Genomic DNA, 21,838 nt, shown 5'->3' with positions numbered 1-21,838 from the left:
GGTTGGAGATTCCCTTCCAACCCTGGCCATTCTGTGATTAAATTACTTACTATGAGGGTGTTTCATGCTGAAGAATCACAGACTGCAGTGCTAAATTGGAAGAGACGCTGCTGGTGCTTCTATAAAGCAGACTTACAGAGGAATCTGCAATCACACTTCTGGCACCATTTAAGCTGCATGAGAAAGAAGCTCTGGCAAAGGCTTTTAAAAGTGTTTATTGATAGTTATTGGAATGATGGCGCAGTAGTGCAAACCAATGTGCAATTGGGAGAACACCCTCCCTTCCCAGCTTTCACATTTACTTTATTACACAGGAGACATGGAAGAAGGATTAAATACAAAATGGGTCAGTACGATGCATTTACCACACTATGATGGGCTTGAGACAGGTTACTGATCCCTCAGTGCATGTCAGTTTAGAGCTACAACAAAGCAGGGAGTGACTGCTACGTCCTGACCAGCTCTGCTAGCAAGACAGCTAGAAGCAGCAATCCTTAATTTGCACACACATCCTCAGTCTCAAAACCTTTGCACTTTGCTCAGCCAATTTCTGCACTTTGTTTCATAAAGAATGGAAAAATAACAGACATTCACAAGCCACACAATATTTACTGATACATTACAAGAAGCTTCAAGAGTCCTTCAAAGCAGGATTTCTCATAATACACATCTGTCTTGTTTACCTGTAAGCTTAGGTACCTGCTTCCTCATCTTTACACCATTTTCTCCAAGAAAAAAAATCAATTAGGAGCAAGAAACTCAACTTGTATTTTAGTGCTTTGAGAGTCAGCATTGAAAGAGATTTATTTGTCCAATAGTAAACCATCAGCTAATTTCATCAATGACATTGCACTGCTAGATAGGACGTCCTCAGACTCACAGTACTCAACTGGTGCATTAAAAAAACCACAACCCCAACCATGCACAAAAATTTATAAAAACAACGAGTCTCAAGGCTAAACTGACTGTTCCTAAGCACGCAGTTCTGATCATCATCCATGCATACTTCTTGCTTCTCAGATCTGCAGTGGCATCTTTCTCTTCAATTGAATTTAGAACCATAGCCACCCAGAGACCAATAAAACCATGGGGCAGATATCGGAGACTTGAGAAACTGCAGGATTAAGGTAATGAAAGTCAGTGTTGTGCCCTCTTTGAATGTCATTCCAGTCCAAAGTTATCTGTACATATAAAAAGTCAAATTTCTGCCACTTGTCAAAATAAACAAGACATCTCCAATTATTGATCACACTTCAGCATACAGTTGGGACAGGGAATAATGCATTACAGAAAGCAAAACCACAAGATGTTAGTTACATAAAACAATATAATTTGTATATAAACTGATAAATACTGTCTCCATGGTTCACTAATTCCAAATACTAGTTGTCTGCACATTAGTTGCTAATAACTATTACTAGAAGTAGTTCCAGCTTGTGCTCTCTCAGGGTGGTTTCATTTCCGAGACAAGTCTGCCTGTTCGTGCTGGGGGAAAAATATTCTCAGCAATGAGACAAGGTTCCACGTGAAGATCTCACTTTGCTGTCCACCAGATAATTAATCCTATGATTATAGAAGCCACAGCAAGGCCAAGAATCAGGATACAGATCTTCTTGCGGGATTTCTTCTGAAGAAGGAAGGAAAATAAAAAAGCCACTGATATCAAGAGCAGATGAGGAAGAAAAAGCAAGTTTGCCAGTTCATGTTACTGAATTTGGTGAGTCAGAGCACTCAATACCCATAATTATTCAAGGGAATTAACAAGTACCATTTATACAATTTCATGTTCCTTAAATAGCATAAGCCACAACTAAATGTTTTTTAGGTCTAAGAAATGCAATTAAATCAGAATGTAACAAATTCTGCTATTCTTAAGGCAAATTCAAAATTGTACTTCAAGATTACTACAAACAGGGAAGTCGGCAACACCTAATATACATTTCCTGCTAAGGTCTGCCACCAAGGCTGCAAAGGAAAGCTAAACATCTCTAGCTATTGGGATCTTCCAGCTAAAACAAATGAAAATGCCATTCCTGTGACACAATCCCCCCATAGTCTGGTGCAGAGATAGTACAGCATTTCTACAGCTTAAATGATGCAGCATACAGTTACTGTACTTAGTTTTAGTTTGATCGCTTTCTTCATCATAGGAAGCCACAGTGTCCACGTGCACTGAGTATTTTTAACTTCACATAATGCTCTGAGACTGGTTATGTATAATCACTTCCTTCTCTGACTAGAAAAAAAACACATCTAATATGTGCCTAGTATACCTGTCTTGGTACACTGTTTTGGATGGATTTACTGCCATCTCAAAGCATTTATAAATACTACATGCTGCCAGGTGGCAAAAGCTACTTTCTTCTTGCAGTTAAACAGCACTGAGTGTAAAGCTTTTCAACATCTCAACACTTAAAAGCACCCAATTTTTTTTTATCTTGTGTGGGAGCAGAAACCTTTTTCCTCACAGAACCTGAGCCAACAGTCACAACAACCACAGGTGGATGAGGTCAGAAGGCAGCTCTGGGTCTCTGTCCAACCACTGCTCAAGCAGGGACACCCACAGCACACTGCCAACGACCACATCCAGGCAACTCCTCCAAGGAGGAGAATCCACAGCCTCTCCAGGCCAACTCTTCTGGTCCTCTGTCACTTGCACAGCACAGAAGAGCTTCCTGATGCCCAAAAAGGACCTCGTGTTCCAGTCAGTGCCCAATGCCTCTCGCCCATCACCGGGCAGACATTTCCACCAACAGGAATGTAAGGATGCTATGGAAACCATGGGCACCATAAAAATGATTTAAGTAGCAGTGAAAACCAATGCAGAAGAGGTGACTGGACAAGGAAGTCAGATCACAGGTTGGAAACTGAGCAGTTAGAAAGGTGCTGCAAATCTTGGTCATCACGAGTTCCCTTAGTTTGGGCAAGGATTTTATTTTTTAAGAATCTTTTTTTTAAGCCAATTTCTTACATGAAATCTTGGCTTAGCTGATATGTTTATAAGATGGCCACAACATGCCAAACTGCTGTTAGCAGAACTGCTCAGCTCTCCCCTGAGAACAAAGACAGCTAAACATTTAAACCTGCTGAGAATACCGAGATGGAGGAACAGACTGACTACACCACTCTGAATTAGAAGGCTAATTTCAACTGAATGTTCTCGAGTCAGTTGCTTTATCAATTCCTTTCAGCACAATTCTGTGGGAGTGCCAATTTGCATGATGTGTTTTTAATGGTCTGTTTGGTGTGCTGCAGTCCTTAGCATCTTGTTAGAGCTGTACCATTACTGGTACTCACCTGTACACTGACAGTAATGCAAGCATACATAATTTACCTGATAATAGGCAGCTCTCTGTAACTGCTCACTGGCTCTTTCCACATGAACTTCTGCACTTTCCACATTTGCCTCTATGCTATCTATGGAAAAATAAGAGAACCTGTAAAATAATTCAGACTTTTGATGCTTAAAAAAAAAAAAAAAGAAATACAATCTTTTTTTTTTTAAATAAAATATCAGAAAAATTGAACTACACAGGCAGAATGTGCAACTGAACTAGAAAAGAAGCTTCTTATTATCCAAACACTTACCAATCATATCTCCTTGGTCGTGAATCATCATGGCTAAATCCTTAAATATCTGATTGACATCCAAAATGTCGGCCTGAAGACAAGTTTGACAAGTTATACAAAACACTGGTTACAGCTTTTTTGCAGCCTAGTCCTTAGTGCCTCTTCAGAACATCACTCACAATAACTGAATAGGTACCATCACTCACTGAGTCAGGTGACTCGATGTTGCTATTGATGGAACTTAGGATTAACATAAGAGCTTGCAATATTCTCACTGCTTGTTCTTTCTTTCATGTCACAAGCAATTAGCAGAGTAGGGAATTGAGATGAACCCTGTCACGAGTTGCTCCTACCATCTCTGAAGGCCCACCAGCAAACACTGAAGGAAAATGTACCTAGTCTCCTTAAACTGGAGCAGGGAGATTTATCTTGGCATCAATCCTTTCTACAAGGAACAGTTCTTTTACCTTCAGGTCTGCTCAGCCCATCCCATTAGATAGCACTGCATGAATTCTTTGGTTTATATTCTAATATTGTTAACTATATATTAACATAAGTGCAGGATCTGCTCTTCACCTCTAATTGCCTGATTGCCGTTTCTCTTTCTTTAATAAGCTCAAGATCCTGTTCAGTTATTGCCACATCATCTTCTTGAGACTGCATTTGATTCCAGTCTTCACCACTGTGAAGAGAAGGAAAGTAAAACATTGTTTCTTTCAGCACAGGAATATTTTCTCACTATGATTACACTGAATCACCAGGGTGTTAAAGTTGAAAGGGTTCCTACAGAACAACACCAGCCTTGCAACTAACTGCAGACTTATGACAGCAATTACAAGTGAGAACAATAATAGGGACAGACCAAGAAAAGTGGAGAAACTGAAAAGCAGTACATGCATAGGATAGTTTGTGCTAGGATGTGACCATTACCTATAGCATTATAGGACAGGCCTTATTTGAGGTTGCTTTTTTTAAGTTTGCTTTTTAAAGTGTCTGTACCTTCCTTTCCTCTCACCATCCCCCACAAAAAAGGGGGAATCAATCAGGGTGAAAGTCTTGATGGAGAGCAGCCTGCAAGCACAACATTATCAAATCAAAAGAACACCTGGCAAGCATCTTGGTGCTAAGATTCTCATTTGCTATCTGCCATCTGGGGATACGAAGAACCTTTAGTATTTTCATTCATTAATCTAGCAAGAACTGCAAATTAAGTCACACATCAAGAGGGATGCTTAGAAAAGTCTCTGTATCACGGTGCACACCCACCCTGATGGCAGTACTTCATAACTGCCACGTAAGTGGCACACACTGATTACAGTGAAGGCAGTACTGATAATACAAAGTCAGCTATGTGTCCAGCACAAAAGTCTTCTGGGGTAATATCTCCCTCTTCTTCTCGGAGCCAAGTGTATCTGAAAGCACTGCAATATACCCAACAGGCATGCTGTGACATAACTCCAACTTCCAAAGGCTCCAAGCACAAAAAGAAATGACAATAAACTACTTGAATAGATCAGATACAGCAGAGACATTCAGGAATTCTGCTGAGTTGACAGCAGAATCTTCAGGTTTAAGGCACCAGTGTCTGATGTACAGCACATAAGGACAATTTCAAATATGGAAATATTTGCAGCCTAGTCCTTAGTGCCTCTTCAGAACATCACTCACACTCACTCTGAGACGAGGGCCTCTCCACAAGCAAGTATTTATGTGGCACCCCGTGCATTAGTGAGCAAGACTTCAAACTCATCACAGCATCTCTATAACTGAACAATTCAGCATGTGGAACCACAGGACTAACACCAAACAGCTGATCAGGGGATGAGATGTCTAAGATGGGTGCCTTGATTTAGAGCCTTACAAGGTTTATACAGATAGGGCCAACGTATTTCATCCTCCATTTTTCAGGCATGCATAGTGGAAGCTGACACCGTAATCACAAACACTTTTGCAGTGTCTTGAGTTCACTTGACTCACTGTAGAGCTGATGCAACATTCTGCAAACTCATCTGCTATGCAGGCACAAAGTCACTGCAGAATCTATATATGAGCCTGATATTTTATAGTGATGTTGACTAGGCTGTTCTGGTATCAATGGATTATTACCTCCAAGGCTTCTGAGTTTAGAGCAGTCTCATCCACTACTTCGTAACGGCTCCATCTGGGCTCATAGATAACACACAAACTCATGAAAGTAGTATGGAGTTGGTTTTTTTTTTTGGAAATTGTTTGGTGACAGAAAACATGCCTGGTAATCTTGTGCTCACAGTCCAGAACACCAGGAGTTCCAACTACCACACACTGGGGACTGAACTATTCCCACTGGGACAGTAATCAACTGCCTACATTTCTGCAGGCTCAGATACTGCCATGCACTTTTTTTTTTAAACACTGTATATTACAAACACTGTACAAACTGCACAGCATCTTTCTGCTTTTCATTCAGCTGAAAGAGCCTTGCCCAAGCTACAGTATATCTACAATCATTTTAATTATGCATAGGTAAGAGTGTACCCCAAGAATGCAAGCAGCTGTTACCTATCAAACGAAACAAGCTGTTCTTCTCTGAACCGCTCATCAGCCTGGAATAAATAAATGAGGTGTTAACATTTCAGACTACCAGAACTACTAGCAAACAAAATCAACAGGTATATCCTGAAGACAAAGGCATATGCTGCCCAGAGAGTTCTTTGCCATTGTCTCTTCAACTTTCAGATTTAACCTGAGGGAGTTTAGACCAGATTTAATTTTAAATTCAGACTCTTTTTGCAAATCAAAGGCAACTGAAAGGCAAAGACAAGAGTCTCTTTATTCAGATCATCAGTGCATCAGCATATCAAGATGTGTGCCTACTAATTACAACATCTGGAACAGCAAAACAACCTACTGAGGCCTCATCTGCGCTCAGTGATGAACCAGTAGACAATCATGAAGTCAGTGGGCAAAGACAAGATCTCTGAAATGATTTGTAAATCCACTACATCACAACAGAACGCCTGCAAATACTTACAGAGATACGGGAGCCAGCTCTTGCCCTTGCTACAGTCTCTTTTTCCTTCTCTGACACTTGCCTCTGTACTGCCTGGAAATTATTTAAGGCTGCAGAGAAATCATTCATTAAACGTTCTTTCTGAAGCCTCTGTTGACGCTAAGGAAAAAAAACAACAAAACAACAAGCATTCAGGTACTGCCATTCACGTGCAACCATCTCCAAAACAGCATAAAAAGAAAAGTAAATGCTAACATTTAAGTGATCCTTTGTTTCCAGCATTCTGGGGCAGAAACTGGAGAACAAAAAGCCCAAATGCTCTGTGCTCTACCTACTGTGGAACTGTGCTGTGCATGTTTCCCTGGCACGTTCCCTTTGTGTTGTGACACCCCATGTATGGAAAACAAGAAGTTGGAAAAAAGACTTGACCCAAGGACAGTCAATACTACAGCTGATTCTTACACTTTCCACTGCAGAGATTACCAGTAGCCCTCTCAACCTGTAGGCTCTCTAGTACTTTCAAGAAGCTTGTAGCAATTCAGCAGATACGTCAAAGAAAAATAATACATACATTATCAATGAGATCTTGCTCCTACAGATTTCAACCGCACCGCTTCAGTGGGCTGCGTTCACTTACAGAAGTCAGTGCCACACTCAGCCATGTGACCGGACTTTGCTTAGAGCGAGATTAACTGAAAAATACTTTCTGAGCAAACACACAACACACCGCTGTACTTACAGGCGGTATTTAAACCTTTAGATAGAGAATTGGATCTACTAAGACAACATCTGCTGACCCATATCCACAGATGATCCCATAACAGCATCACAAAAGCAGATAAGCCAGCACTGCGGCAGTGATTTGGAGACAAAAGACTCCAACAGCACAGGAGCATCCCTTCCCTCCCCTTCCCCACAGGAAGGGATGCCCTGAAAGACTGTTTTGCCAGACACAAAGTCATAAGCATTGCCTCAGCAGATTTCTTTAGATGTGAGCAAGCTGAGTCAGCTCCTTCCCTCCCCCACCTTCAGTTCAGGCCATAAATCCCATGGAAGGAAAAGTTTCTTGGTACAATCACACTTCATACTGACATTCAGCTTGCACTGAGTTTTTATCCAAAAAATGCGGTCTCACATCACCAGACTGCTCTGTAAACAAGATTATTTCTTCAGAAACAGAGTTCCATACTCAGCTCTCCCCAAGTTTTAGAGCTATTTGCTGCTGATAAACGTTTCCCCCCCCAGCATCACGCACTCAGGATGTAGCTGGCTTAATTTGCCTTCCCATTTCAACAACTGCCTTCATTGCAGAAAGCTGCTGTCTCTTCAGCTGTGCCAGTTAAAGCTCTGTGAAATTGCACTCTAAGCCAGCTTATCAAGTCAAAAAACTCTAGAAAATTGTACATGCATACCTGTTCAGAAGCAGACAGAGGAAGTGGTAGAGACCCCAGCTCTTTGAGATACTCATTGGTCTCTTTGGCCAAGCAGTTTGCAGAATGCTGTAGCTGTTGTCTAAAACAGTGATGCAGAAACAGTGACACAAGTTTCTTCCAAAAAGCAACCTGAGCATTTCAACATTTACAATAATGACCAAGTAAGGTTTCCAAGCTCACACATCTTTAAGGATATTTTTCCCTAAGAGAACAGAAATGTACTCCACGTGTAGTGAGCGCAGTGCCAACCATCACAACTGATGTATTTATGTGACAAGCAGCTATTACGAAAACGAGGATGTTGCACATTCAGATTCAAGGTGCATTCACGTGAAAGATTACAGAAAAACTCACTTCTGACATTTCTTAATCCAGAATTTATTCTCTCCATAACATTCTATTTCTGCTTTTCAAGCAGTTATAAGATGCACAGACTGCCTGTCCAGTCTCTGTGGGACATATTATAGACTGCACTGTTAAAATGTTTTCTACACTGTCCTCCACTGGCTCGTTGTGAAGTTATACCTTGCATTTTGGCTGCCGGAGAGGATTGCTCATCTTTCTAGCACCTCAAATTCTTCTGTATTAAAAGCTGTCTTTCCATCAAATACAGGCCTTCCTCACTGTTCTGGATTGCCCTTACGTGAGGACAAAGTACCCAGTATGACAAGCATTTCTTTTAACCCACAAGAGAACTACTAGGGCTACTCCTCAGGTAACACGTGGCTAATATCATACTGCTCTTTTTAGGTTCTATATACCATTTTCTAGTCAATCTTACTCAGTAGCTTTGAGTGGTTTCTCTGGAGTCCTGCAGGAACACCTTCATATGTTCACTAAACTACTTCACACATCTAGTAACGTTTGCTTTGTAAGACCATAATAAATTCATGCAGTAAAGCATTTATCCAAAGTAACTCACTTCTCTAAGAACAAAGGTAAAAATAAAAGAGCCTGAACAACTTTTACTCAGTGAACACTTACAAGTTTTCCTGCAGCTTGCTGGAGTCCTGCTTGGTTCCCAGCTGGCTCATCAAATTCTTTATCTGAGCAGCTGAAGATAAAGAGACCACAAGATTAGCAAGAGGAGTTTTAGTATATGTTACCCCTTCTTTAAGGGCTTCTCCAATGAAAGATCTCTCCATATTTTGTTTAACTCAAGCTGGTAACACAACACTTAGACCTTGCATTTAAACATCCCCATTTAGCCACGGTCTAGCTCACTAGATTAACTTTCAGACAGAAAGATGACAGATTCACCTTTGGGATGTGGAGGCTGCACTACGTACCTAAAAGCTTGCATGCTCCTCTTCCTCAATTTTCCTAAACCAATAATAATTTTTGTTCCTACATCTCAGACCATCACTGCCAGAACCACTTTATTTAAAAAACAAAACCAAATAATCTGTGTTTTGCTACTCCTGATAGACAGAAGCTGTTGCAGTACTGGTAAAGTCTTTCAGGTACAGCAGCTAGAGCAGCGTTAGCTTACATCAATCTTAATCAGATTGTAGCCAGAGAAGTTCTAGCCATTCCCTATCTTCATCCACAGTTCCTCTTATGCAGGCACTGCTTATCATACAACCACCAAACCCTTAACACACCTGCAAAGCAGCCACCCCTTCCCCTCTGCCTCAGAAGGGGGAGGCAGAATGTTTGAGCAGCCCAGCACGCTGACCTGCTGTATCCTGCAGCTGCATGCTCCTTAGCATTAGTAAGAGATGCTGGGGGCACCAGTAGGACAAAACCTGATGGGCTCCTAGCAATCATGAAATCATTCCCTATTCCCTCAAGCAGCGAGGCAGGACATAGAAGCATCAACTTAGCATTGTTCTAAAGGCAGCTGAGTGTCAGTGAAATAACAAGAGATACTTCCAGTTCAGTGAGATTCTACTGGTGCAATTCCTGCTTTTAGCCCGGAGCGAAACACTTCAGTTGATGAAATGTGTTGCTAAAGAAACACCAGATTCCAATGACAGACCTCTCTTCTAAAGTGAAGGGTAACTGCTTATAACAACAGCAATTGAGCCAGGGCTGCAGTATGATTCAATCAGTAATGAGGCAATAATTCTGACTTCTGCATACAGCATGATGCATTTCTGGTTTCTATTAGTCCATACAGCGAGGAGTTGTTTAACAACTTCTGATACAACAAGCTGAATGCTGCTTTTAGCAAGCAAGACTGCACTAATTTCACAGATCTACGAGCCACATGCAGGTCCAAAGAGTTTGCAGCCAAGTTAAACTGACAACACACAGGCCATACACCGTGTGGACATCAAGGACCAAGCAAGTGGAGTTTGTGCTACATCAAGATATTCTGTGCTATTTATTTTTCCCTCCTTTGAGAGCATATTCTTGTACAAGTCCCATTGCCATGCCAGGCAATGTGTTTTCTGTTCTTGCCTTCACCAGTTCCCACAATTTTCCACGCATAGCTTATTTCATCCAACAGTAACGCACAAAACCTACAGAAAATGGCAACAAAGCAACAGAGAGGCTGGAGCTCTTCCCCTTCATTTTTGGGCACCAAGCACACACATCAATATAGAAAGTCCCTTCTGTTAGCAGCTTTCAGTCTACAAATCCTTTCAATTTTAGGCACAAAGCATTCCATGCTGTTATGCACTTCAGATTACTTACAACATTCTAACCTCCCTCTGGGTGTTTAGGTAAAACAACAGCCTTGCAGGCAGTAGCTTTGCCAGCTTGCTCCAGCAGCTTTCTGCACACTTGTGAGAAGTGCTACTTCTGCTGAGTTTCCTAAAACAAATGAATACAACCCATCTGTCCCCACTGTTTGCTTGCTGCTTTTTCCTATGGGGAAAAAGAGGAGAAAGGAGGAAGTGCTCAAGGTTTCTGTTTCTCTTCAGGCCTTTTATCAAATACAGAGTACAGCTAATTACTATAACGGTAAGTCAGCTGTTCTGTGTTCCCACCCACCTTGATAGAAGCTGTAAGACATTTGTTTCATCTGAAATTGGCAGCACACTGAGGTAGGGCAGCTGCAGGTCATGAGACCAAGCAATCTTGTGCTAAGAGGAAGAGGAGCTGAACTAATTAGAGGAGGAAGCTCAGAGAAAACACACAGAAGAGGCAAGGCAAACCAAAGCCATGTTTTCTGACAACTTCAGGAAGAATTTAACAGGCAGCCACACCAAGAGGAGGCAGAACAGCTTGAGGAATGCTTACAACTTGTGAGATCAAAGTGGAGCGGCAGAAAATCATTGAGGTTGGCAAAGATCCCTGAGACCACGCAGCCCAACCATCCAACTACCAGCAGTTCTGCCTGGTAGGCTGCACAGGGACGGTCAGCCACCCATCACAGTGCCCGAGCACTCCTGCAGAGAAGCTTTTCCTAATATCCAACCTGACAGACTCCGCCAGCCGCATTCAGACGACCAGAGACACGGCAGCAAGATTCGGGTTCCACCTTTACAAAAGGCAGCATCTTCGCCAAGGGATCGATCACCCGACTGGAAACGATTCCCTCACACAGCGGCAGGGCTCAATACCCGGATTTCAACGACTACTTCACGACATTAACTACTTAATGACCGACATTAACTACTCCACGATATTAACTACTTTATGACACGAGCTGGAACAGGTCTGCAGCCGCCCCGCCCCGCCCCAGGCCCACCGAGGAGCCCCGGCCCGGTCCTCCGGCACTCACTGTACTGCGCGATGCGCTGCACGTTGCCGCTGCATGTCTGAATGATAGCACCGAAATCCCGCGGCGGGGCCGTCGGCCCGGCCCGGTAGGGATCCAGCGGCCCGTACGACATGACCGGGCGAGTTGACGGCTGCTCCAGGCCCGGCTGCCAGCACCCCGCCGCTCACCGCGCATGCGCGACCGCTGCTGACGGAGCGTCCGCCCTAAGCCGATGGGACGCTGCCTGCGCATGCGCGGGCGCGGCCGGGCGGGGCCTCCGGTTGCTACGACGACGGGAGCGTCTCAGAAAGGCGTGAAGGCCGCAAGCTGTGTCGCAGCCCTGTGGCGTCGGCTGCGCTTTGACACTGGCACACGGCTCAGCACCACCACGCCGCTCCCAGGGAGGTTGTGGATGCCCCATCCCTGGAGGCATTCGAGGCCAGGCTGGATGTGGCTCTGGGCAGCCTGGTCTGCTGGTTGGTGACCCTGTGTGTAGCAGGGGGTTGAAATGAGACGAGCATTGTGGTGCTTTTCAACCCAGGCCATTCTGTGATTCTGATTCTAATTCTTGCTCGTCTTCTCAGCAGCGGCAGAGGGAGAAAATGACATGGAATAACTCTTAGGTTGAGATAGGATGGGGAGGTCACTCACTGGTTACTGTCACAAGCAAAACAGGCTCAGTGTACGGAGGTTAATGTGATTTATTGCCTACTGCTAGCAGACCAGAGCAATGAGAACTAAAGGCAACACATACTCCATCCCATCCGTGTTCTACCTCCCCCTCACCCAGCAGCACGGTACAATGGGGGCTGTGCTCAGCCCATATCACCCCATCTCTGCTGCTCCTTCCTCCTCACCATGTCCCTGTCCCAGCACAGGGTCCTTCCCACACGGTGCTGTCCTTCCCAAACTGTGTGAGCTTCCCACAGGCTACAGATCAAGCCCCGCTCTAACACAGCTCTGCATCACAGGGCCAGTTTTTCAGGGGCTGCTCCAGCATGAGGCCTGTAGGCAGCAGCTCCCCCAGCCCTCCTGCAGTCTTCACCCTGGAGCCTGATCCTGTGGGACCTCTTTGCACTGTGGGCTCCTCCATGGCTGCACGTGGAGATCTGCTCCGCATGGTGCCCCTGGGCTGCAGAGGGACAGTTTAGAATTCAGCTTTATCCTTAATCTTTCAGTTCTTGTTATGCAGCCAAAGACAATCACAGAATCAAAGGGTGCTTGAGGTCAGTCAGAAGGGACCTCAGGGTCCCTCTGGTCCAACCCCTGCTCGAGCAGAGACACTGGATCTGCTTGTCCAGGACCATATCCACATGGCTTTTAAAGATCTCCATGGAGGAGGTTTCACACCTTTTCAGACAGCCGGTTCCAGGGCAGAAATACACAATAAAAATAATGACATCCTGATGTTCAGATAGGATCCTCCTATGTACCGGTTTGTGCCCCTTGCCTCTTGTCCTGGCACTGGGCACCACAAGCAAGAACCTGGCTCCATCCTCTTCACCTTCCCTCCAGGCATTTATGGTCATTAATAAGATCTCCCTGCTCCTCCACTTCTCCAGGCTGAGCAGCCCCAGCTCTCTCACCCTCTCCTCATGACAATGCCCGCATAAAATGTCCCAAAACACATTAAAATAGAGAAATGTTTAGAGAGGAGACATTGCTTTATTCTGCATGCAGCATAAGGAGAGAAATCCCCACAAATAGTGCTCACCAAGTCTTCACACTGGTTTCTCCTTATAGTCATACCTACCTATTATATATTCATAAAATTATCCAAATCTTCTGTATTTGAGCAAGAGTCGTTGGTGATTGTTTGGAGAGGTGTCCCGTTACTCACCTTGTCCATATTTGGGCACAGGATTTTTTAAGGACACCTAATCAGTCTCTTCTGATTGGTTTCTGTCTTGAATTTGTGCTCTTTCCCCACTTTATTATAACCAGAGGTTCTGCTGGGGACTCTTTGGAGGCCACCCCCAGTTCCCACCAGTCAGAATCTAAACTCAAAGCTAGCAGATCTGCAACATGTGAATTTATTCTTTCCCATGGACTCCCCTTTGGTTTCTGATTTAACGGATGTTCTCTTTTTCTGTGTCCATGACCACCCTGCATGGTGACCCTTCCTCAGTGATGAAACAGCTGAAATTGGTTCAAACTGTTTTTGCCTATTCTCCCTGCTAGAAAAATGACCCATCGCTGTCCTTTTGTCATTATATCCTCACCCCAGGGTGAGATTGGTACACCCACGTTTGGGACTAGGGTGAAGTCTCATACTGCCCACATGAAGCTGGAAAGAAGAGCATGAATGCACAGTCCCTGCAAGGATCCACGAAGCCCACAGCATCCCCCACGGAGCACATGGGGGTGAGCCCTGAATTCTGCGTCCCCCAAATCCTGCATCCTCCCCTTATACCCATCTCCCCTACAGTGCCCAGCTGTACTCTGTATCTTGTACCCGCCTTTAGACCCTGATTCCTGTGTCCCACACTTTCACCCCAAATCCATAGTTCTGCATCCTGCCCCCAAATTCAACATCTCCCAAACCCTACATCTTCACCCTAAATTCTCTATCACCCCATCAAGTCTGCATTCCCTCTGAATACAAGATCCCCCAAATCCCACAACTTCACCCCAAATCCAACATTTCCTCAAATCCCCTCTTTCACCTCAGATCCCACAGCTTCAACTCAAGTCCCATGTTGCTCTAAATCCTACAACTTTGCCATAAATCCTGCATTACCCAAACCCCACAGTTTTACCCCAAGTCTCACATTGGCCAAATCCTTCAGTTTTATCTCAAATCTCTCAGTTGCATCCCAACTCCTGCAAGGCCCAAGTCCCACAGCTTCACTTCAAATACTCGGTTGCCCAAATCCTAGCTTTACTTTAAATCCTCCAGTTTGCCCCAAGTTTCCTGTCACCCCAAATCCTGTTTCATCCCAAATCCCCCAGCTTTGCCCCAAGTCCCTCTTTGCCAGAAATCTCCCAGTTTCACCACAATTCCCCCACTTCCATTCCAGTCCCTGCAGGATACTGCAGCTGCTCCTGCCCAGCTGGTCAGTGATGCCCGGGCTGTTGTACACCAGGTGCTGGGGAGCAGCAATGCCAGCATGAAGATCCAGGCATCGTTGTGGCTGTTGCCCTGCACCTGCAGCTCTGTTTTTGGGGGCCAGCCATCAGAAATCCTCAGAATGCCCCAGAAGGTTCCCAGAACAGATAGGGAGCCCTGGTTGAGGCTGGCCAGGTGTTTCATCATTTACCACTGTGATAGGGCTCCTGATGGCCACCATCACCGGGGGCTGGAGCACCTCCTGCCGTGCCGTGGGGTTGAGGGTCAGCGCCCTGACTGTTTTCCAGCCAGTCCCCAATCAGCAGCAGCCCACCTGACAAACTCACTTTTTCAAGCTGTCCTTCTGTACAGTGTCCTATGGAACGGAATATCCCTTTGGCCAGCTAAGGTCAGTGGGTGGAAAGTGTCCTCCCTTATTCCCTCTGTAGTCTGGTGCCACAAGGAGACAGAGCAAAGTGTAATTACTCATAGCATCCAAAATACAGATCCTAAAGTACAAAGATCACTACAGCGTTGAGCACAAACACCAGATTAGTTCCCAGTCAGCAGTTTTATCATACTGTAAGCCAAAATCACAAAGCACAGCAAAATGACAACTTCAATGCAACTCCTGGAGATGGTAAACAACTCGACTGACACATAAATATCAAGTGCTAAATGATATAGTTTCAAGAAAACACTGAAATATCTGTGCAAAAAAAAAGCCATAATAATTAGCAATTATCAGGCTCATATCATACTGAATATTCCTTTGGCCAGTTCAGGTTAGGTATCTCAGTTCTGTCCCCTCCCAACTCCTTGCATCCCCCACAGCCCTCCTCACTGGCAGGGCAGTAGGAGAAACTGAGAACTGAAATGTCCTTGGCTCTGTATAACACTGCTCAGCAATAGCTAAAACATCAGTCAGTTATTAATACTGTTTTTCTCCTAAAGCCCAAACACAGCATAAATACAATGAAGGAAAATTCAACGCCATCTCAGCTGAAGCCAGGTCATAGAGACAGGTGACTGGGTTACAGGATGCGCTTCATCAGCTTGCCTACAATGCCTGCTGTCTTGACGACCATGCCGGGCAGGAAGAGTGATGCCACTTCGACCAGGAGGCCCACAGCTGAGACGACCCATGTGTGGTTTTCAGTTCTCTGCTTCTCCTCCCTCAGCCTCTCGATCTGCAGCTGCATTTTCTCTGCATCACGCTTGTAACCCTCCTCTATCAGTGCCCGATGTTCCTGTGGGACAGAGTGCTGTTGGTACCGCTGCACAACGCCACAATACAGCCACAAAGTTTACTGGTACCATTGCACAACCCCATCATCCATGGCACAGCCACAACATGCTGGTTCCACCACACAACGCTGTCACAGCGCTCACCTTCAGGTGGTGCTCCAGCAGGCGGTTTTGCTCCTTCAGCCGCAGGCGCTGCTCCTCCAGCAGTTGCTGCTCCAGCTGCCTGCAGTGCTCCTCCAGGCTGCGTTGCTGCTCCTTCAGGCACTCTGCCTCTGCCTCCCTGGCTGCTGCCTCCTTGGCTGCTGCTGCCTCCTTCTGCCACTCCATCATCATCATGCGTGCATCGACCGCATGCAGCGCCTGTGCCAGCGGCTCACGATCTCGCAGGAACACGTCCAGCACTGCATCCGCCTGATGGTACAACTATGAGGCACCGCCTGCATCGCCACACCAGGCTCCATCACACCCCACTCACCTTAACACCCTTCTCAGGCCACCACTGGTACTTTTCCAGGACGTGGCACAGATCATCCTGGAACAGCTGTGCTCCGCCTGGTGCTGCATAGTCCCCACACTGCAGACGGTGCTCCACGTCCTGCCACAGCTCCCGCAGCACCGCCTGACAACGCTGCTCCGATGCCTCCTCATTGCGCAGGCAGAACTCCTCCTTGGCCGCCTCCAGCTCTCGCTGCACCACAAAACAGGTCTGAATCGAAGAGAAATTGCCCCCAGAACCCCACGGCGTGACAGTGACTCACCATCAGCTGACATTGGTAGGTGCGCTCGTTGTCAGCAAAGGCACAGGACAGGAAGAGGGTGACAGCACGGCGCTCCCAGCGCTGGTGCACATCCACCAAAGTGGCACGCGAGTCCGTGGGCAGCACCAGGTCCTGCTCCATGCCCTTCTGGTACTCAGCCACTGCTGCTGCCACTGCCGCGGTGTTCTCGGTCCTTGCCAGTGCTGTCACTGCGCTCTCCACACAAGGCACTTTACCTTTCACAATGGCAGCCACATATTTCTCCACCAGGGAAGCCAGCACTGTGGGAGACACCATCACTGAGACGCATCACACCCACACACATCCCCCGTGTGCCACACCATCCTCATGCCACCGCCACTCACTGGTGCCCGTCACCTGGCGCCCGCCTGGCAACTCCTTCACCGGCGCCTTCTCCCAGATGTGCTGGCAGAAGGCAGCTGCCTGTTGCCGGAAGCATGGCTGCAGTTCATCCTCCTGCATCTCCTCCAGTTGTGCCAGGTTTGCATTAGCCGTCGGTCTCTCCAGCACAAACAGCTTGCGGTTTATGAAGAAGTCTCGCAGGCAGCGCCGCAACTCATTGTGCTCCTGCACCACGCGCCCATTCCCTGCATTGCCAACATCAGCACAGTGCCACCACCCGTAGGGACATATGGTGACACATGGTGATGGCCGTACCGGACTTTAAGAGCAGTGCATCCTCCAGGTACTCATCCTCAGTCAGCACACGCTCGCCATCCCGCAGCTGCAGTGTGAAGTCACGCACGACCCAGACGAAGCTGGGGAAGACGCGGCTGAACTCAGTTGCTGGATCTTCATCCTCCACCCGCACGCGTATGTGATTCGTCAGCTCTGTCACCAGCCTGCAAGACCCATGTCAGTGTTATCACCATGTGAGCGCTGTCACCACCATGGGAACAATGTCACTACCCTCCTGCTCATCCCCATACCGCAGCTGATCCAGCGCCTGCTGGTTGATAGTGCACATGCTGTTGTACACCAGAGTGCTGGACAACAGCACTGCCAGTGAGAAGATCCAGGCGTCATTGCTGTTGTCACCCTGCACACACAGTTGGATTTAGGGTCCAGGAGGCTGTGAGAGGGCCTGGGGCTGCTTACCCCTGGCACCCACCTTCTGGGGATCTCCCAGCCCCTCGGTATCCAGCAGCACCAGTGCCACATCACGCCGGCGTGGGTGCGGCAGGCACCACATCCAGATGCCCTTGGTCTCCGCCCGCACTGTGGGGCTCAACGGGAAACCTGTGGGCAGTGAAACCATCAGAAATCCACCAAATGCCCCCAAACATGCCCCACGTGGATGTGGTTCCCCTGCACCAGCTCACCAGTACGCCGCTGTGCCAGCCGGTTCATCAAGAAAGACTTGCCAGTGCGGTAGGGCCCGGCAATGGCCACAACCACCAACGGCTGTGTGATACCACGTAGCACTGCCAGTGCTTTGGGGTTGAGTGACGGTTTGTTATTGTCACTGTTGTACACCAGGCAAAGTGGGGCTGGCATCGGGGACAGTGGGTGGGGGGATGGTGCTTCCACCCAGGCCGCATCCTCCTGTTGTTGAGTGGTGTCACCATCGGTGTCATCATGTCGTGGGGAGGTGCTGGCCTGGGGGATGTCATCGTGTTGTGGGATGGTGTCACTGGTGTCAGTGTTCCCCAGGAAAGTGTCATCTTGCCAAAAGTTGGTGGCTGTGGGCCACTTGTCACCAGTCTCCTGTGTAGGGACAGCACAGTGTGGGAACATAGAGACAACACGGTGTCAGGACATGGGAACACGGAGACAATGTGGTGTGGGGACATGGGGACACCATGGTGTCTCTGTGCCCCCATCTACCTGCTGTGCCATCTCCTTGGCCTCCTGGCAGAGCCGCCCAATCCGCAGCACTGTATCCTCTTGCATTGCATTCACCACTCGCTCTGCCAGCGCTGCCAGGTCTGGGAACATGGCATCCTTAGAGGGGGTCCCACAGCATCACCCCCATCAACCCTCAGAACCTCCACTCACAGGCACCGCCCACTTCTGCCCCTCCAGGCTCTGTTTTGGGATCACAGCCCAGCAGGTGGGTGCAGAGCTGGGTCAGGCCCTCGGCACTGCTTTCGGACACACGGAACAGCTTCTGCTCAGGGAACAGCGTCAGGACACAGCGTGCCACGGGGCCTGTCGGGACAAAGAGACAGTTGGGTGACATGGGGACAGGAGTGGAAGAGGTGGCTGTGAGGATCTAGGGATGCAGAGACATGGGGGCTGGGGACATGGCAATTGGGGACACAGCGCACCTGGGGGGCCGCGCAGGGCTGGCTCCAGCTTGTGGTCCTCATCCCCCAACAACTCCTCATCCTCGGGTGCCTGGGCTGTGCTGCACAGGCTCCAGACGAAGGGTGGCAGCACGAAGCGCAGCAGATGGTCTTCATCTTCTTCATCCTCCTCCTCCTCCAGCAGGCGCAGATGGTGTGGCAATTTCTGGGCATAGCTGAGCAGTGAAGGAAAACAGGAAAACAAACAAGAAAGACCTAAAGGGGGAAAAGGACCACACCCCGAACACAGGATACGTGAGGAGCTCGAGCTGTTCCTGTGCGTCACCATTGCCGTCACCACTGCCATAAACCAGCACGCTGCCCAGCAGCAGCTGCAGCATGAAGAGCCGCAGCCCGGCGCCATCCTGCGAGGGGGGAGGAATTGGGGGGGGGGAATTGGGGGTCGCTCAGTGGGGCGGCGGATCGGGGCCGCCCCAACCCGGACCCCGGTCGTTACCTCCGGTTCCTCGCCCCCGAAGAATCCTCCGGCGTGCAGCAGCAGCAGTTCACGGTCGGGCCACTTGGGGTGCGGGCATCTCCACATCCACAGCCCAGGGCTGCCGGGGAAGCCTGTAGGGCATCGGAGGGGATGGGGCGGAGAGGGCGGGGTCAGATCTCCGCAGACTCCCCTGCTCCCCTTCTCCCCTCCTCCTGGCTTTCACTCCCTTACCGCAGCCCGATCCCGACAGCTGCTCCATGAGGAACACGGAGCCCCCGTCGGGCGGCCCCAGCGCCGCCACCACGTGCAGGGGAGCGGGCAGGGCCCGCAGAGCATCCAGACCCAGGGGGGAGAGCCGTATGCTCCCCCCCGGCCCGTCCGCAGCAGCCAACAGCAGCGGCTGCTCCATGGGTGCCGCAGAGCTTCTGACAGTTTCTGTTTCGATTCCCGCCTGGTCCCGCCCTATGGGAGTGCTCCTCACGCCGGGTTCGCTGCTGTTTGCCTTTCCCCATTGGCCACTCCGCAAGCTAAAAGTGAAAGCTTGGCGGCTATTGGTTTTCCAGGCTGTCAGTAGGTGGAACACGTACTGTGATTGGCTGCGGGGAGGCAGCATCGCAGCCACTTCTGGCGTGCTCACAGCCCCGCGGGTACGGGGTGGTTTGGGAGATATTTTGGGGGGCAATTCGGGGCTTTCAGCACTTTGGTGAAGCTGTTCAGTTTTGATTTGGTGCGGGCCAGTGCTTTATTTGGGCTGTCTGTGTGTCTGTTGGTGCGTCCACTGCTGTACCGTGAGCGCTATGAAGGGGATCCACAATGGATCAACATCATGATAAGACTGTGGGCAAATGGGGCTCCTCACAAAACACAGGCATGAATGGGACACAGCGCAGCTCGGTCATTTCCCACACTGAACCTGTTCATGACGCAGACTGATGTGAAATAGAACGCATTCCAAGAGAAGTAGAAGATAAAATCATCACAAATCATCCAGTGAGGCACTGGAACAGGTTGCCCAAGGAGGCTGTGGATCCCCATCCCTGCAGGCATTCAAGGCCAGGCTGGATGTTGCTCTGGGCAGCCTGGGCTGCTGGTTGGTGACCCTGCACACAGCAGGGGGTTGGAACTGGAGATAATTGTGATCCTTTTCAACCCAGGCCATTCTCTGATTTTATGATCCTCCCCAAATCTGCTGAATTACATTCCTAAGAAAGTTTTAAGAAAGTGAATCAAAGAGGAACAAGTATGAAGGTATTGGATTGCAGTAACGTGCTGATGTGTTGTCTTTTAGATACACCAACAAAGCAAACTGTTGTCAAGACATAAAAACAAAGTCTGAAGGAAAGAACCAATACTCTGAAAGATTATATTATATGTATTTTCTATGGACGTGTTATCAGTTATAACAACATTGTTAAGCTTGCTAGTGTTCATCGATGGATAGCCCTGCTCTGCAGTTTGTTTAGATAACAAAGCTGTGTCTCTGAACTGTGGAGATAAGGAAGTTCTGCTGAGCCTTTGTACCACGGAAACAGGAGGTCCTGCTTGGAACCAGTCACTGAATATGTAAGACACTGAGAAACTTCAGCACGTGTCACACAAGAAATGTGTATAAACTGAAGGTCTTTTGTGTCAGCTGTGCATGGCAGGAGGATTTACCTCCGTGCATCCAGCGCTGCTGGTAAGGAATGTCTCCAACTGGAGGCTTAGTGAGTTTCCTGATGGACCATCTTACGGTCCCAGGTCACAATAAGAATCCAGGTTTCTATCTCGGCTGTGTGGCTCCCGAAGATCCGTAACCACACTGCAATAGGTCAGCTGTACAGCTGCTCTCCTGGGTGAGCTGCTCTTCTGAAAGAGCTTCCATTTCAGTGAGGTGCATTTGTTGTTATAAAACCCCACACTCCCTCTGTCCTTTGATGAACAAGATGCTCTCATCAAGGAGAAAAAATGATCTTTCTCTTGCTGCTCTTTTGTTCTGATTTGTCAGTGTCAGCCCTGAAGGAGCACAGACAACCAGCCTGCCCCTTGGAGACGTTTTGTTGTGTAAATTTCTGGCCTGATAATTTACACATTGCATTGCCTGAAAGGACCAGCATCTTCTTTGGGTGCTTTTCTGCACCCAGAAACAGGGTTATTGTTTTTTATTTTATTTTATTTTTGGGGGGTGGGAGAACCAATAAAAATGGAAATGGCAAAGGGAATCTCTGGGTCATGAGATTTCACTGCACACATGGACTGATGATCCGTGGTGGGAGCACGGCTCGAGCTTCCTGATGGATGCTCGTTCACTCTCTAAGCACAAAGAGCTTTCATCAACAGCAGGCATGAACGTTAACTGCTAAATCAATCCAGCCTTGCTCCAGGTGCAAACCGCCCGGAGGCGACCCA

The 21,838-nt window shown here is 47.8% G+C and overlaps 2 protein-coding genes across 4 annotated transcripts; both read right to left on the bottom strand.

Annotated features, from left to right (window-relative positions):
* Positions 1 to 199: 199 nt before the first annotated feature.
* STX12 (syntaxin 12) lies at positions 200 to 11,856 on the bottom strand. 2 transcript variants are annotated; one of them, XM_052699239.1, is made up of 10 exons: positions 11,669 to 11,856; positions 8,977 to 9,046; positions 7,972 to 8,071; positions 6,581 to 6,718; positions 6,109 to 6,152; positions 4,570 to 4,641; positions 4,147 to 4,252; positions 3,589 to 3,661; positions 3,335 to 3,417; positions 200 to 1,627 (listed from the first exon to the last, which is right to left on the bottom strand). In XM_052699239.1, exons 1-10 carry the CDS (start codon positions 11,778 to 11,780, stop codon positions 1,535 to 1,537), a joined length of 891 nt encoding a protein of 296 aa, XP_052555199.1. In that variant the 5' UTR covers positions 11,781 to 11,856; the 3' UTR covers positions 200 to 1,534. The 2 variants fall into 2 exon arrangements, with proteins under 2 accessions (XP_052555199.1, XP_052555200.1); XM_052699240.1 differs by lacking the exon at positions 4,570 to 4,641 and having other exon boundaries at positions 11,669 to 11,854.
* A 3,392-nt stretch (positions 11,857 to 15,248) lies between these two features.
* Positions 15,249 to 19,894, bottom strand: LOC128088522 (guanylate-binding protein 1-like). 2 transcript variants are annotated; one of them, XM_052699177.1, is made up of 15 exons: positions 19,682 to 19,894; positions 19,469 to 19,581; positions 19,267 to 19,376; positions 18,994 to 19,187; positions 18,722 to 18,874; positions 18,551 to 18,651; positions 18,046 to 18,430; positions 17,835 to 17,962; positions 17,653 to 17,762; positions 17,381 to 17,565; positions 17,068 to 17,310; positions 16,703 to 16,983; positions 16,420 to 16,632; positions 16,089 to 16,355; positions 15,249 to 15,946 (listed from the first exon to the last, which is right to left on the bottom strand). In XM_052699177.1, the coding sequence occupies exons 1-15, from the start codon at positions 19,857 to 19,859 to the stop codon at positions 15,731 to 15,733; spliced, it is 2,877 nt and encodes a 958-aa protein (XP_052555137.1). In that variant the 5' UTR covers positions 19,860 to 19,894; the 3' UTR covers positions 15,249 to 15,730. The 2 variants fall into 2 exon arrangements, with proteins under 2 accessions (XP_052555137.1, XP_052555135.1); XM_052699175.1 differs by having other exon boundaries at positions 18,994 to 19,376; positions 19,682 to 19,883.
* Positions 19,895 to 21,838: the final 1,944 nt, after the last annotated feature.

Source organism: Tympanuchus pallidicinctus, unplaced genomic scaffold, assembly GCF_026119805.1.
Source record: "Tympanuchus pallidicinctus isolate F22 unplaced genomic scaffold, pur_lepc_1.0 scaffold35, whole genome shotgun sequence".
Lineage (NCBI taxonomy): Eukaryota > Metazoa > Chordata > Aves > Galliformes > Phasianidae > Tympanuchus > Tympanuchus pallidicinctus.
This window is presented reverse-complemented; position numbering and strand designations above follow the sequence as displayed.